This window comes from Scylla paramamosain, chromosome 6, assembly GCF_035594125.1.
Source record: "Scylla paramamosain isolate STU-SP2022 chromosome 6, ASM3559412v1, whole genome shotgun sequence".
Taxonomy (NCBI): Eukaryota; Metazoa; Arthropoda; class Malacostraca; order Decapoda; family Portunidae; genus Scylla; species Scylla paramamosain.
The window spans coordinates 32,206,215-32,221,996 of record NC_087156.1 but is presented as its reverse complement, the minus strand read 5'-3'; the positions used below and the strand labels follow the sequence as shown (position 1 = coordinate 32,221,996).

At 43.5% G+C, this 15,782-nt stretch overlaps 2 protein-coding genes across 2 annotated transcripts in view; one reads left to right on the top strand and one right to left on the bottom strand.

Annotated features, from left to right (window-relative positions):
- LOC135101607 (talin-2-like) overlaps nt 1–15,745 on the bottom strand; it is a 174,725-nt gene extending 158,980 nt beyond the window's left edge. Inside the window, exons 1-2 of the mRNA XM_064005785.1 lie at nt 15,701–15,745; nt 12,070–12,175 (exon numbers count right to left, since the gene is read on the bottom strand). The gene's annotated coding sequence lies outside the window, so the exon portion shown is untranslated. The remainder of the gene's footprint in view (nt 1–12,069; nt 12,176–15,700) is intronic.
- On the top strand, nt 9,522–10,917 carry LOC135101073 (protein Wnt-8b-like). The gene is made up of 4 exons (XM_064004645.1): nt 9,522–9,643; nt 9,748–10,027; nt 10,265–10,550; nt 10,682–10,917. The coding sequence occupies exons 1-4, from the start codon at nt 9,522–9,524 to the stop codon at nt 10,915–10,917; spliced, it is 924 nt and encodes a 307-aa protein (XP_063860715.1).
- Nucleotides 15,746–15,782: the final 37 nt, after the last annotated feature.

Below are 15,782 nucleotides of genomic sequence, written 5' to 3'. Positions count from 1 at the left end.
GGCGTTGTCTCCTCCCCTCGCCTCCCCTCCGACCCTCCAGCTCCCTGCGCCTCCCCTCCCCGCCTGTGCCCTCATCGCCTCCTTGGATCAATACTGGCGCCGGGACCATCACTTCCCCCTCCCCCTGCCCGACACCCCTCACTGACTCCCTGCTGGGGTTTCCGGCGCCAACCTCCCTCTCCCCCTCCTCACTCTCAGGCCCATAACCATCGCCTCTATTCGCTCTTCCCTCCCTCTCCGACGAGACTGCTCCAGCATCCGGCGCCAACCCTCCCATAAACCCCCGAAATCGGCCCTCCCACATCCCCTCTAGGCGTCCCACTCCTGGCTTCACCCCGCCGCGGCAGCGAAGCGGTGCGCGGCGCAGCCCAGCCTCCGCCAAAACAGCGTCTCTGTGTCGGTGAATTCCCTTGCCCAGGATGCTCCTCATCTCCACCTCTCCCTCCCCATGCACCTCTCTCGCACCGGCCAAACTACTGAGACGGAGGCAGCACCCACCGCTGCAGCTCTCTCATGGGCCACAGAGAGGTGCCTGGGTATGACACTTATAACTTCTAGAGAGAAATATATTTATGAAAAAATTACATTGTGAATGCATAAAAAAAAAAAAAGTTTCTCCGAGAAATCGCAAAAAGCTTGAGTTTTTTCTTTTCTTTTTCGTGTGACACCAGATATTCTCGGGATATTTATTCCAGATTTATTTATCACACTGGGTTGGGTACACGGGGCCTAGGAAGTTTCAAAATGCCCTAATGCCTTCCTCGGCACTTATCTACCGAGTCACGGGCACTTCGGGGCACGGCGGCATCCTCTCCCTTCCTGTTCACGGCCCAGTGCAGGACGAGAAATTGGAGAACACTTTGCTTTTGCTTCTAAATAGTGACCACTCCCTCTACAAGAAAAAAAAAATCTATACATACTACCACGCCTTACCTACCACCTTCAGCACACACCACACAGATCGCCACCTATACGCACACTACAGCGCTCTAAAAAAAAAAAAAAAAAAAATACTTGCCAAAGCCATACAGCACACGCTATCAGCTTGCACTACCCAACACACACCACTCCAAGGTATTGCAAACAAGTCTAGCCCAACTTCCTCGTGGCAAGTGGAGTCAACCGAGATGGAGGAAAAAGAAGAAGAAGAAGAAGAAGAAGAAGAAGAAGAAGAAGAAGAAGAAGAAGAAGAAGAAGAAGAAGAAGAAGAAGAAGAAGAACAAGAACAAGAAGAAGAAGAAGAAAAGAAAGAAGAACAAGAACAAGAACAAGAACAAGAACAAGAATAAGAATAAGAATAATAATAATAAGAAGAAGAAAAGAACGAGAACAAGAAGAAGAACCAAGGCAAGATAAGAAAGAGGAGGAGAAGGGAAGGAGTAAGAAGAGGAGGAAGAGAAGGAAATGTAGGTTAGGACTGATCTATATAAACACATACTACAAAATAAGTAAACACACACACACACACACACACACACACACAGAGAGAGAGAGAGAGAGAGAGAGAGAGAGAGAGAGAGAGAGAGAGAGAGAGAGAGAGAGAGAGAGAGAGAGAGAGAGAGAGAGAGAGAGAGAGAGAGAGAGAGAGAGAGAGAGAGAATCACAAATCCAAACATTCATCTTTATCAATCTTCACAATATAAATCCATACATACATATACTTTAACGCCTTTGCAATATCAGGAAGGAAATAGTGACCATCGTGAGCCAAGTTTACAATACAGCTACAACCAACTGTCTACATCACCCACACGTACTGCAACGCCCACATCCTGCAGCACCACAGAAACGTCATCACATCCTTACCATACCAACCTCACACCTACCAACAGAAAACGCACACAGATTAATAGATAGGGAGATGGATAAGCAGATAGAAAGATAGATATATAGATAGATAGATGGATGGATGGATAGATAAATAGAAAGATAGATAGATAAATAGATAGATAGATGGATGAATAGATGGATGAATAGATGGATAGACAGGTAGATAGATATAGAGAAACAGATAGATAGATAGATAGATAGATAGACAGGCACGTAGATAGATAGGCAGACAGCCAGGTAGATAGACTGGTAGACAGATGGATAGATAGATAAATAAATGGATGGATAAATAGAGAGATAAATGGATAGATAGACAGATACCTAGATAACCAGACGGGTGGATTGATGGACAGATAGACAGATAGATAGATAGATAAACAGATAGATAGATAGATAGGTAGTAGATAGATAAATAGACAGACAGATAGATAGATAGACAGACAGACAGACTGGCAGATAGCTAGATAGATAGACTAACAAATAGATAGAGATAGGCAGACAGAGAGACAGACAGACAGAAAGACAGACAGACAGAAAGACAAATAGATAGAAAGATAGACAGACACATGTTGACCACAAATCAGAATTACAGAACCAGACCAATACGAATACTAATATGCGTAAACATTCATGGCCCCTTAAATCAGAAGGATGTGGCGCGCAGACATGAAACAACCAGCCGCAATAAACACAGAAATAACTTGGAATCTCCCTCACCAAAGGAAGAAATGATCATTAAGGAACCCATGATGAAAAAAAGACAAAAAGTAAACGAGACATACTGTTAAAGGAAAGTAAATAAAGGAATCTCGAATAATTACCATAAACCTCCACGTGAAATTGAGTAAAAAAACAAGTCACACACACACACACACACACAAACGAAGGTACATCACCACTTAAGCCTAACCGTGATATGGAGGAACACCTTCATTAGCACACAGATTTATTCACCGCACAGGTCCAGTAGGGTGTACCGTGGCAGTCTCAAACACCACACCAGCAGGGCACCAGACACCACACCACTGTCACCCAGCACGCCACCGCCACCACCACATCACCACATTAGTACACCTAAAGCTCCAGCGCGCCACGTAATAGCAATGAGTACAGTACATCTCATTACGCCTGTTTTCAAGGGCCGCAGAGATGATTAGGCAGATTCTTACTTATATTTTCTCCTATTCTTGATGCAGATTCCTTGTTAAACTATCACTAGAATCGTACACACTCAGATTATTTATGTTAGAACCTGTTAAAAGTGGTCAAGATAAGTAAGACGGCAAATTGCTTCGGAATCTGGACCTTAGTCACGTCACAGTCACCTCTTTAATCGTCACATCATCCCCATCACCAGGTACAGTCGGCGTTAAAGGTTTGTTTATGTCTCACACTCTTTTCCAATTAGCGCTTTCCCTCTATTCAGTCTTATGTTTTCTGATCTGCTGATAGTCTCCGTGTATGACGTGATAACTAGTGAATTCCAAGGGGGCCAGGGAAGGCATGACTGAGGAAACACAAAAGGACATAAGGACATAAGAAATAAGGGAGGCTGCAAGAAGCGACTAGGCTTACACGTGGCAGTCCCTGTAACACGAACACGCCAAACACAGTGGGAGTGAATAGGAAAGCTTATTCGACTGCTGGCCAAGACTTTATATCAGATAAGAAGCACTGCACCTGCTTGTCATCCCGAAACTTACACAACGACAAGTTTACCTTCATGATATGTAACAAACTGCACATACATACATACCATTCTTCTACTTACCTACCTACCTACACACACACACACACACACACACACACACGTACAAACACCTGTCCCATACAAACATTACTACGTACATACATACACCACCATCACCACTATACTACCACAGTCACCAGCCCGTCACCACCTCCCCCCACCACAATGAAGCCGGATAGTTAGTATTTGGCCCGCAGGCTTTCTAAGGGGGACGCTGCCGTAAATATCCCGGTGCGGTACATTAGTGTCGGGAGCGGTGGGCCGGTTACGGGGACTGGGGATGTCAGGATGGGTGGCATAAGACGGTAAAAGGACAGGGAGGAGGAGGAAGAGGAGAGAGGAGGGGGAATACATGGAAGCTAGTGGAGAAGTGGGCTGTGCAGGGATGCAGTGAGTATATAGCGTGGGCGGAGTCGCTACACTGACGCCCACGGAATGGTATGAGGCGCGTGGCGATGCTCTCAGTGGTCGTGAAAGTAAGCCACTCATGCATGACTCGCTTCCGTTGAAGGAATGGCCCTGTGCTGAGCTGCGGGAAGGAACGAAGGGAACAAGGCATCAATGGGAAGGAGGTAGAAAAGACGGGGAGAAGATAGGGAGGAGAATGGAAAAGAAGGAAGGAGGGAATGAATGAAAGAAGGATGGAAGGAAAGAAGGAAGAAAAGAAGCATAAAATAAACGAACGAATGGCCAAAGGAGCGAAAGAAAAGAGAAAGAAAGGATGTATTTAGATCAAAGGAGAAGAAAGGAAGATGGAAGAAAGATATGAAGGGAGAAAGTGAAAAAGAAAGGAAAGAAGGAAGAAAGAGAAGGGGGCCACTGGGGCCAAAACTTCGTAATGCCAAACCCAGTGAGATCAGACACTGAGGCCAGCCCCCCAAAGGCTAAACTCCATAAAGGCACACCCACACAAGCCAAATCCCTCAGGGCCAGAACTTCACACGACAGCGGGCCTACTATTCATCACAAGGGAAGTCACCACAGGAAGAACTGGCCAAGAAAAGCATTAGCTAGTAAGAGACTGGCCATCGTGAAAATCACCGGAGGAGAATTGACCAATAGATCTGTAGCCCATGTGGTGACTTCCACTGTGATGAATAAGGCAGTGGGGCAGCTGCCGTGTGAGGGTCTGACCCTGTGGAATTTGGCTTATGTGGGTTTGCCTCTGTGGAGTTTGGCCTCAGTGCATTTGATCACACTGGGTTTGGCATTACTGAGTGAAGGCTTTTTCACTCTTGATGTCTCCCCACAGGGCTGGTAGTGTCCTGACGGCTGTGGGGCAGGAGCGCCTCCCTGCCGCCGTCCCGCTCCCCGCCTCTTGGCCCACACTTGGCCTGCTCTCGACTCCGCTTGGCTACGTCGGCCCTGCACTAGGCCACGTGCCGCTGCTTCTCGATCAGCTGAGCAGTGCGGTAGTTGAATTTTTCTCCGTATACTGATATTTGATAGTGAAACCTTTACATAATCTTGATTTGTGTACGGGAAACGCGAATCGCTTCAGCTGTTAAAGGAAAAGGATGGTAGCATTGGTTGTGACCAGGAGGAACACTTGCATGTTATAGAGGCCTATGTTACTCATTTCCCTGTGGCCCTCTTGAATAAAGTGGGGGAGCTTTCAATGCCAACGGACGCAAATATATGCTACCTATTACAGTAACGAAGAGCACTGAGCGCACGATGAAATACACTGCACGAGGAGGAGGAGATCCCTGTGTGTACTGTATAATAACATGAAAATGTGTGAAGAGTTTGAAATACAGTCAGGGAAGCATATAGGGACTATAAACAAAGAAACCTTGTACTGTATCTAGTGTGTGTACTCTGCGTTCTTGTAATTTTGTCAAAGAACTAACTGGATTGGATAGGAGTTTACGAACTGGAGACCTGAAAAGAGAGAGAGAGAGAGAGAGAGAGAGAGAGAGAGAGAGAGAGAGAGAGAGAGAGAGAGAGAGAGAGAGAGAGAGAGAGAGAGAGAGAGAGAGAGAGAGAGAGAGAAGGATTATTTCGAAATACAATTATATTAACAGTTTTCTCTATAGAGATTACTAATATTTTTTTTTCATCTTTCTTGGCAGATGCTCATCAGTAAAGGGAAGCGAATGGTGGTGTGAAGAGGTTAAGGTGTCTGTAGAGGAAAAAAAGGAAGGCGTCTGAGGCATCGATACAAAAGGACGGAATATCACATGAGAGGGACAAGGAAAGCAAAAAACAGGCGAAAATAGCAGTGCGTGTGATGCTAAAGGGAGGGCTGATGAAATGTGGAGGAAGTTAATAGGGAATGTTGAAGGGAATAAGAAAATGTTTTGGAAGGAGGTGAAGAAAATCAGGAAAACACAATCTGGTAGTAAGGAACAGGTAAATGCAGAGGATGGGAGGATGTTGGTGAGGCAGGGAAGGAGGTAGGGAGAGTATTTTTGAGGAACTGCTGAATGTGGAGGTGGGGAGAACCTGAGATTGGGGCATCTGGGAGAAATACCAGAGTTAATTTAGTAGGGGAGTTAAATGAGGCAAGTGTAATGAAAGAAGCAGGCAGCAGTAAGGGAGATGAAAAGAAGAAAAGCACCAGATCTGGGTGGATGTGCAGTGGAGTGCTTGAAGGCAGGTGGGATCAGTGTCATACAGAGGTTAGTCAGATTGCCAAATGTGTGTTTTCTGACTAGCGCGGTTCCGTTGGAGTGGACAAATACATGTGTAGTTTCACTGTATAAAGGAAAAAGAGATAGGCATGAGTGCTCTACCTACAGAGGTATCAGTCTGTTGAGTGTGGTAGGTAAGGTGTATGGCATGATAATGATAAAGAGAAACAGAGAAAGTACAGATGGAGTAATATGTGATGTACAAGGAGGCTTCAGGAGAGGGAGGGGCTGTGTAGATCAGGTGCTTGCTGTAAGACAGATTTGTGAAAAATATTTAACAAAAGACAGAAGAGTATTCAGGGCTTTTAGGGGTTTAGAAAAGGCATATGACAGAAATGAGAGGGAAGGAATGTGGTATGTCGCAATGTAGGTGATGTTGTAGGTGGTGAGTTGTTAAAAGTGGTGAACAAGTTTTTTTTTTTTTTTATTACAATACATCAGGGATGTGTAATGTCACCATGGCTGTTTAACATTTACATGGATGGTGTGGTGGGGGAAGTTAATACTACAATGCTGGGTGGAGGACTGGGTCTGGTAACAGCAGAGGCTGAAGAAAGGAGTGTGAATCAATTGGTGCTTGCGGATGACACAGCATTGGTGGACGGGTGTATAGAAGAAAACTGAAGGTTAATATAGTAAACAGTAACGTAATGAGGTGCACTAGAGAGGCAGGAGGTAGGATGAATGTAAAGCTGAATGATGAGGAACTGGAGGAGCCATAAAACAGCACGTTAACATGGCGTCTTCACTCAGAAACATATGTCGCGCAGCCTGACAAACACAAGCTCATCACTTATCTCCTCAGTTCTCCACCACTCTTCACTTTCCTCTTGCCTTCTTTCCTCCCCCTTTCCATAATTAGGGTAGAGTATGTCAATACAGTGGCCGTTACCAAGAAGACAGTTGCATAATAAACTTTGCATAAACGTTATAAGTGCACGGACATTATTCAAGAAGAGGCTGGATAAATTTTACGGGTTTTGATGTCAGTATGTTTTGAAGAGGTCTGGAGCTGCTTTAGTGAACTGGTCAACTGTAGTCTCCACATTTTATCGTGTTCTTAATGCCTGGTACGATAAACATAAGTCCTTAACTCTATAATTTACACCAGTCGTGTATACGCTTATATACAATCACTATTATAGGCTGTCAAAATACATCTATATAAAGACTAGCTAAAATCTAATGCTATATACAGTTACGTATCAAACACTATGATTTTTTCTATATTATTTTAGTTAGCCCTAAAAATATGCTTTCTGTAGCTAATTTTTGTTATAGAAAACGAATATATCAGCGTAAACTATAAATATTACGGGTGCATCACCACTACTTGCACTAAGGTCTCTTTCAAAATACTCAAGAAATCCAGTACTTTAAAAACTGAGGGAAGGAGTATGTCAAGGCTCAGTGAATCAACTAAAGTCATAACGGTAATATACGAGTAATGGCAATAACATAACCCGTCATGACATCGTGTTCGCCCTGTATTAATGCTCGTGAGGTATATACTCTTGGCGCGCCTTCTCTCTCACGCGCACACACACGCACACGCACACACACACACACTATGGTAAGCTCATCTTTACCTTAGTGCATATGGCGATGCTAGAACTCTGATGTAAGAACAGCAGTGCAGTGTTCATTCGTGGTGTTGCGTGCTGGCGCTGCCAAGTGTGATGTGTCGCAGACCGGCAGACGCTTGACCGAACGCACGTGGGGTGGCTTCCCCTGGGACCCAGCACCTGAGTGTCCCACGGGGATGTAATTTGTTCTTTGATTGGCTGGGTGGAGAGGGCAGGGCAAGAGAGGTCACCGCTAGAGACTGGAGTGGCTCAGTGGCCGACTGGCCGGGCAAGACTTATAGTTGGTGTTTGTGCTTCGTGGAGTGGTGAGTGATGGCTGGATGTCAGCACCGCGGAATCAAATGTGGGATAATTCTAGTGGCGACGCTGCTCCTAGGCAATGTTTGTTGCGCCTGGTAAGCCCTGACTCCTTATCATGGTTACTTAAGTACAGTGACGACTACTGGCGGGTCGTGAAAACAGCTGAGACATAGTATAACACTCCACCCGTATCTTTGCAGGCTGGCTGGCAACGTGCTTTTCTCCGGACCCGAGGTGAGTGGCGTACTCTTCTTTCCGCTTCTTGTAGTGACGACCTCGTGTCACACTGTACTATTCTCTTCTTGATTACAACCATAACTTTGCTGTGGCGTGCTGCACTCTTGGGTCTGCAGTATATACTGTATTACATAATTATAGTCTCTTTTTCTCTCTCTCTCTCTCTCTCTCTCTCTCTCTCTCTCTCTCTCTCTCTCTCTCTCTCTCTCTCATGCGCGCACCAAGCATGCAAATCAACACATTCAGTTTCTTCAACATGGAGACAAACGTAGTGGCCCGGTGAGGAGCGGGACAAGTGCATCCACCATTCCTGGGGACACAGGCTCCCTGAGGGAACATCACAAGGAACACAACGGGAGTGCTGCCAGAGTTGTGAGAAATGTAAAAGTTGTATTGCGTTTACAAGTAATATTAATGTGTATCAGCGTTCAGAGAATGAAGTCATATCAAGATGGAGTGGAGGACGCAAGGTGTGAGGCTGGCGGGCGTGTGCTCGGTGTGTGCGCGTGGCCTAAGCAGCTGAGCTCGTTCCTTTTTTCTCTACTCCCATCCCCCTTAATGACTCGCCCATCTGCTAATCCGTAATCCCCTCCACCCCACCTGACCGCCCGTCCCAAGGTGTTTATTAAACCGCTTTGCTCCATCCCTGCAGCCCTGCCCTAAATCTTACTCCTGTGTCTTTCCGTCTCCCCTTCTCTAAATTCTTCATTATTATCATTTTAAGAATTCTGCCTATCAGACATTGCGATCGTGACACAGACATTAGGATCATCAAGCGACCCACGCGTGTCTTGTGCTCCTGATGCACGATCCTGATCTCTTTAATTACTTATTTATTTATTTTGATTTGCCCCAACTATACGGCGATATCATCGTAGTCTCTCTCTCTCTCTCTCTCTCTCTCTCTCTCTCTCTCTCTCTCTCTCTCTCTCTCTCTCTCTCTCTCTCTCTCTCTCTCTCTCTCTCTCTCTCTCTCTCTCTCTCTCTCTATATATATATATATATATATATATCCATCAATCCTTGAAGTCACTGATGAGGAGCTTGTACAACATTTTAACAAAGTATTTAACAAATTATATCATATAATTTCCAACACCGTTGTTGCCTTCCACATTTGTTTTCAGCGGTATATTTTCATTTACATAAATTTTGAAGTAATATGTTTCTTTGTATGGGGGTATGCAGGCTGGCGGGCCCATGGAGCAGAGCGTGGTGTGCGGGATACAGCTGGCCCTGAAGGGATGCCAAACGCAGATGAAGTGGCACCGATGGGGCTGTCCCGAGGGAGACTTCAATAAAATGTACGCTTTCAGCTTGTGCATAGTGAAACATACCGATAACTGAAAAAAAAAAGTCTTCTTCAGTTATATGAATTATATTGTTGAGTTACAAATGTTCCCGACAGGCACGGCAGCAGGACAGCGACAAGGGAAAGTAGCCTGGTGCACGCCATCACCTCAGCCGGCGTGACCTACGCAGTCACCAAAAACTGCTCGCGGGGTCTCATCAAAGGCTGTTCTTGTTCTGAGGGCGGCTCTCGCTCCCAGCGAGACTGGAAGTGGCAAGGATGTTCTGATGATGTCCACTTCGGCTCACAGGTGGCTGAGCGCTTCCTCGACTACCTGGAGATGGCACAGGACGCCCCGGCCCTTGTCAATCGACACAACAATCGATTAGGCAGAATGGTAAGTGTTATACTGATTTTCAGTTCTAAGCGACCCATCCCAGGTTACTCCACAAAGTTCATATCTGAGAGCCATTTTTTTTCTATTCATCTTACGACCAGCAACACACAGTATAACCTTTCATAAGTGTATTGCTCATAATTAAATTACTTTCAGTACTCCAGTAGTACACATTTATTTATTTATTAACAAACGGCTTAAAACAGCATAATAACTGTTCTGTTCACGTATCCCCAGGCTGTGGCACAGGCCCTGCGTTTGTCATGCAAGTGTCACGGAGTGTCGGGTTCCTGCACAACTAAAACTTGCTGGCGGCAGCTGCAGGCCTTCACTGCCGTGGCGGAAGTTGTGGGACGTAAGTACCGAAGGGGCGTAAAGATCAAGGACATCAATGCCCTTCTGGAGCACTCCTCCCAGGACACACGAGGAGACGCAACCCAGCACAGAGGCTCCCTCGCTCGACCCCGTCACCTTGCTTACCTCAATGACTCGCCTGATTACTGCCAAGTCAACACCACGACTGGTAAGTCAGTTGTCTATACTCTACTCGTATAGCGTACATGAACGAAATGACTTCAAGATCATAGTAGAAATGTTCTCTATTGTTAATAGCTTTAGTCTCCACACTGCTCACCCTACCCCATCCTCGTGCAGGCTGGTCAGGGACTGTTGGACGGAGGTGCTCGAGGAAAAAGGGTGCCGGGGTCACCAGGACAGAGAGGAGGTCCTGCAAGACCCTGTGTCGTGCCTGCAACCTTGCAGTAGACAAGAATGTCTCCAGGATAGCCGTCCCCTGCCGGTGCCGTTTTCAGTGGTGCTGTAAGGTGAAGTGCAGCACATGCCTCAAGAGGAAGGTCACACTCTCCTGCAGCAACATGCAGCTTCAGTGACGCCACCACTGGCTGGTGCCTCCTGCTGCTATGAGTGGCCAAACACGATCTCATTATCATTACATATCATGTATATTTAATTATTATCACGAGACCTCATAAAACTCATTGCCTTGATGCAATAGCGTATCTTTTATTCCAAATATACACAAATATGAAGTACTAATATGTCCTTAGAGTGAAGTCACATAAGTAATGTTCTCCAGAAGAAGTAATTCATCCCGGCAACACCAAAGTGGCAGATACTCGCCTACTTTTGCAATGCATGTCTCATGAGTTCTTCCAAGCTTGCAGTGTGGCAGTTTCAATCTAAGCTACACTGTCAGGAAACGTTATTTTTTTCTTACTAACTCCTAATACCATAACTAATTCAGGACGCAGAAACTTAAACATAAGAATGTACTCATTCAGGGTATTTCCTAAGGTGAGCTTTGGAATAATATTTGAGGTTGTTGTGTCTCAACTGCAAATATCGTAATGCAGGCAAATACAAACAAAACTGAGAGCAGAGCTGTAAAGTGGATTCACGAGACAAGATCACAGTTACATTATGTATATAGTATAGTGTATGCTACTGACATGACTACGTAATCATACATACCAGATTTTGATATTCAATAAAGAGTCATCGATTCATGATCACAATACTAGAACACTACAACATGTCACAACGTTTGACTATATGTACAGTACCGTGTGGTAGTTATTCAGTGATTTTAGTGTTAACACTCGTAAAAACCGTTAATTCATTGGTATTCAGGCGTAAAGATATCCCAAGAAAGAAAGGCGATACACGGTTGCTAAGGTCGGCTTCTCTCATTGTTAGAGTGGTCTGCAAGGCGCTCCGACAAAAGACGAATCAGTACAAAACAACAACGACTCTTATCTCTAACTTCAGCGTGCGAGCATAAATTGTACTATTGTACTCAGCGCTCCCTCCTCCCCCGCTGGAAAGACAAAACTAGAGACTGGAACACTCCCAGGACTGTTGCCTATGTTTTACAAAAATCGCAAATTTCGTGTCAAATAATAGGTAAGGAAGTAAATGAGTCCTAATCTAAAAAAATAAATTAGTATTAATCGATAAAAAAAAAGGAGCATAAGAACCAACGTAAATAAGAATAGTGACAGAGGTTACTATATTGTACTTACAAGATGAACGCAAGCCCTTCCGTCCGGAAATCGTCCTTGGGAACCTGTTTGCCGAGCCACGTGGATTGCTTGAACGTGTCGACTGACCAACGAAAGGCTGCTGCACCTGGTGCAAAAGAAAAGCTCTTCAGCGAACCACAAGCAAGGCAGACTGATAATTTTCACTACATCTACACTTGGAAGAGAAAACAAATGCATCTCAGTTAATTGGGGGGGCTCAGTGTTTTTAAATTTGTTTCTAGTTTCCTGCTACATATTTTGCTTGAAACATTTTCCACTGGTTTCTACAGGGACTAATGTTTCATCTGATAAATTCGGAAAAGAATCAAGGAAGTATTATTTGTGCTGTAGGGATGTTGTGTTACTTCAAGATTTCCCGTCAAAAGTCAAAACAACTGTGTAAACACATGATTACAGCAATAGATTGTTCCGAAGCTTCTTAAAAAGAAATCACAGCAATTTAATTTGCGATAATGTTCAGTAAAGGTGTTGCTTGTAGATACTGATCTTTGAGACAGTGCTTAATAAGGGCGTGTTCACTGTGCAGCAGCTCCATGGAAAAGTGATCACGTATCAGCTGTTATGGAGTGAAGAGAGGAAAGGCGTCAGTGCGACAGGATTTGCTTGTGCCCGACACGCTCGCCACCAATCAGCGGCAGTCTCGCACTGACTCGCCTTGGATCACGTTTACTTTAATTATTTATTTATTTAATTTTTTTTTTATTTATTATTACTATTATTTATTTATTTTTTTCAAGTATCTGTTGTGTCCAAACTTATGGGCTCCCCTGTCTTGTAATTCTAGAATATCATTGGCTGAGCCTGTGACGAAACCCTCACACAGCGCTGAAGTCATTTTAGGTAAATAAAGGTCATCACTGTAGGAAAAGAATGCATGCTTATTGTATTAAATCTAAGATTAGAAAACGTCACTTGCAATGATTAGCGCCTTCCTGGTGTACGAGTATTTCTGAGTAGCAGTGTGCATAGTGGTGCATTGTTCATCCATTTCAATTAGTACTGGAGAGTCTGCGTGCCAGTAATAGCGTTCTTTTTTAAATTGTATCATTGTCATAAAAAAAAAAACTAATAAAGCGTCATAGAAAACGGCGAGTGGAATAAACTGCCATTAGTGCAAAACTTGAATTCGGTCCTGTGTCCATGATTCCATGATTCGCGTCTCACTTCAACAACTTCAAACAGGCTCTGCGTAGTGGAAGTCATCCGGGATTTTCAAGTGTTTTCATGACAGTGATGGTAGATTAACAAGGATTCTGCATCGTGAATTGGAAAAGAAAAAAGAAAAATGGAAGTTAAACTAATCATCTCAGTAGATTCTGAAAATAGTTCTAATGAAAACCCAAAACGTGTAACAGGGGTGCACCGAATAGTCTGTTCGGAAGGATAGGCTGTCGGATAGTGATTGTTATTCGGTGCTCGGTAGCCGAAAGGATATTTCACGTATCTGACCGGATAGATCACATAATTGCAAGAACAGAATAACAGTCAATAATTTGCTTGAAGTGCAAGAATACCAAGAGAGACAGATAAAATCTAATCACTATTTTTGACGACAGAGCAAACCTTTATTCTTTATTTGATGACAACGGGAGGTCTATGATCCACAAAATAATTCAGCACTTGACGCTCACTGGGAGAATTTTCTACCATTTTGGTGAAGAAACAGGAGCATCTCTCCTCTTTTTGGCAATCAGACAGTAGTCCACTACCTACAGCACACCTTCATTTTGGTGAGTTGTGCGCTCATTTATCAATCATGAACCCATATTTTTGTCAAAGGGTTAAGACCATAATTATATTCTTGTCCTAAACATACGAAATATCCCACTTAACCAGTCCAGTACCTACTGCTCACATGCCTGCAAGGGATCAAATGTTCATTATAGCCATGACGCTAAATTAGGAGCTTCTAACTTACCAAGCATTACTAATATATAACCATTATACCGAACAATACCATATATTGATGACCAAATAAGAACTACGGTATAAAAAAGATAATCAACAAAGCTCACACTTGCAATCCTGCCGCAGCTGTTGTGCTCGTACGTACACATAGCAGAGTTGATCTCAGGCATCATTATTCGCCGGCAAAATACAAGCGTTCGGACTAGAGTTTCGAGTTATTATAATTAAACTGCAACTATGCTATGCGTACGTTAATTTTATATTAAATAGGTGTTATTTAAATGGATGTTACCTTACCCACAGTTTTTATATCATCATGTTATTCTAGACCCATTCATGAGAATTAATTTTTTAACACAAACTATTTTCTTATCAGTAAGTTACCAGTTTGTCTAGTTATTCAAAGGGGGCACCACCGTGAAATGGGGGGCACCCGGGGAAGCACAGCCCTAAAATGGGGGAGCACGTGCTCTCGTGTTCCTTCCCCCCACCACTACAGTTCCGCCACTGGGATACTGTGTTGGCTGAAAAAAAGAAATTTAAAAGAAAAGTAAAAACAAAATAAACATAATTTGTTGAAAAAGATGAATTGTCAAACATTTCTTTCATATATTTCAGTTTTGCTCTTCATATCGTAAAAAAAACGATATTTCCGTTTTAAAAAGAGTATATTTTGTATATTCATTATCATGTTTCTTATCATTCACGTTTATATATAATTGCACGTGTATATTGAATAATGTTATGTATTTCTTACGAATATTACATAGATCAGTTAAAACAGAGAGAGAGAGAGAGAGAGAGAGAGAGAGAGAGAGAGAGAGAGAGAGAGAGAGAGAGAGAGAGAGAGAGAGAGAGAGAGAGAAGAGCCTGGTCCAAATGATTAATTAATATGCAAAGCTTGGACTAGTATTAATGATCACATGCAGTCTTGGTCAGATCACTCATGACTAAATAGCGTTCAGTTAGTGTGACATTATTTATGAAATACAATGTTTGGATTTATTATTGCCAAAAGTACTGGTCATCTAGAGTACTGCGAGTGACCCACGGCACCATCAGGCCACCAAGAGCATGTATTGTATCACTCATACAGGGAAGTCTGTGAGGCTGTGGATCATGACGGTTACTTTGATATAATACATTAATTTCATGGTAATACATCTCAGTGAGCGCATCTAACCAGGGGGCTTTCGAGTCTATCAAACACCACAGGACAGCGAATGAAATTTGCAGCTGGTTTAGGGCGCGGTTTACTCTTGTAGTAGGGTAGTGACAGTTTAAGTTAATAGAATGAAATCTTAGACAGGCTGCGTCACTCGAGGAATTCCTAAGGGTACGTGACTGTCAGTGTTAGTCGCTATATCAGACAAGAACCTCTATTTATAACCAAAAAATTATGTAAGTATAGCACCATATAAAGACTTCTTTCACTATCAATAATAATACATGCGGACTTGATTAATCATACAGACCACACATGGTTTCTCTATATACATATTACGACTCAGTTAATGACTCCTAACAAAAGATTGCTACATAGTACAGAGCAATGATCTAAGAGCTAGAAATAGAATGAAAAGACAATGACTACATCCCGTTTAAAGTCCGTGAATACTAAATAATGACCTTTAACCTAGCACACTCATGGGTAAAACTATTTATACATGTTCTTATTGTCTTTGTTATTCATCCACGTCACCTGTGAGGCCTCCTTATGATCCAAACAGTCTCTCACAGTCCGCTGGAGGAATGTTGTGAGCACCGCCTCGGATATTCCATCA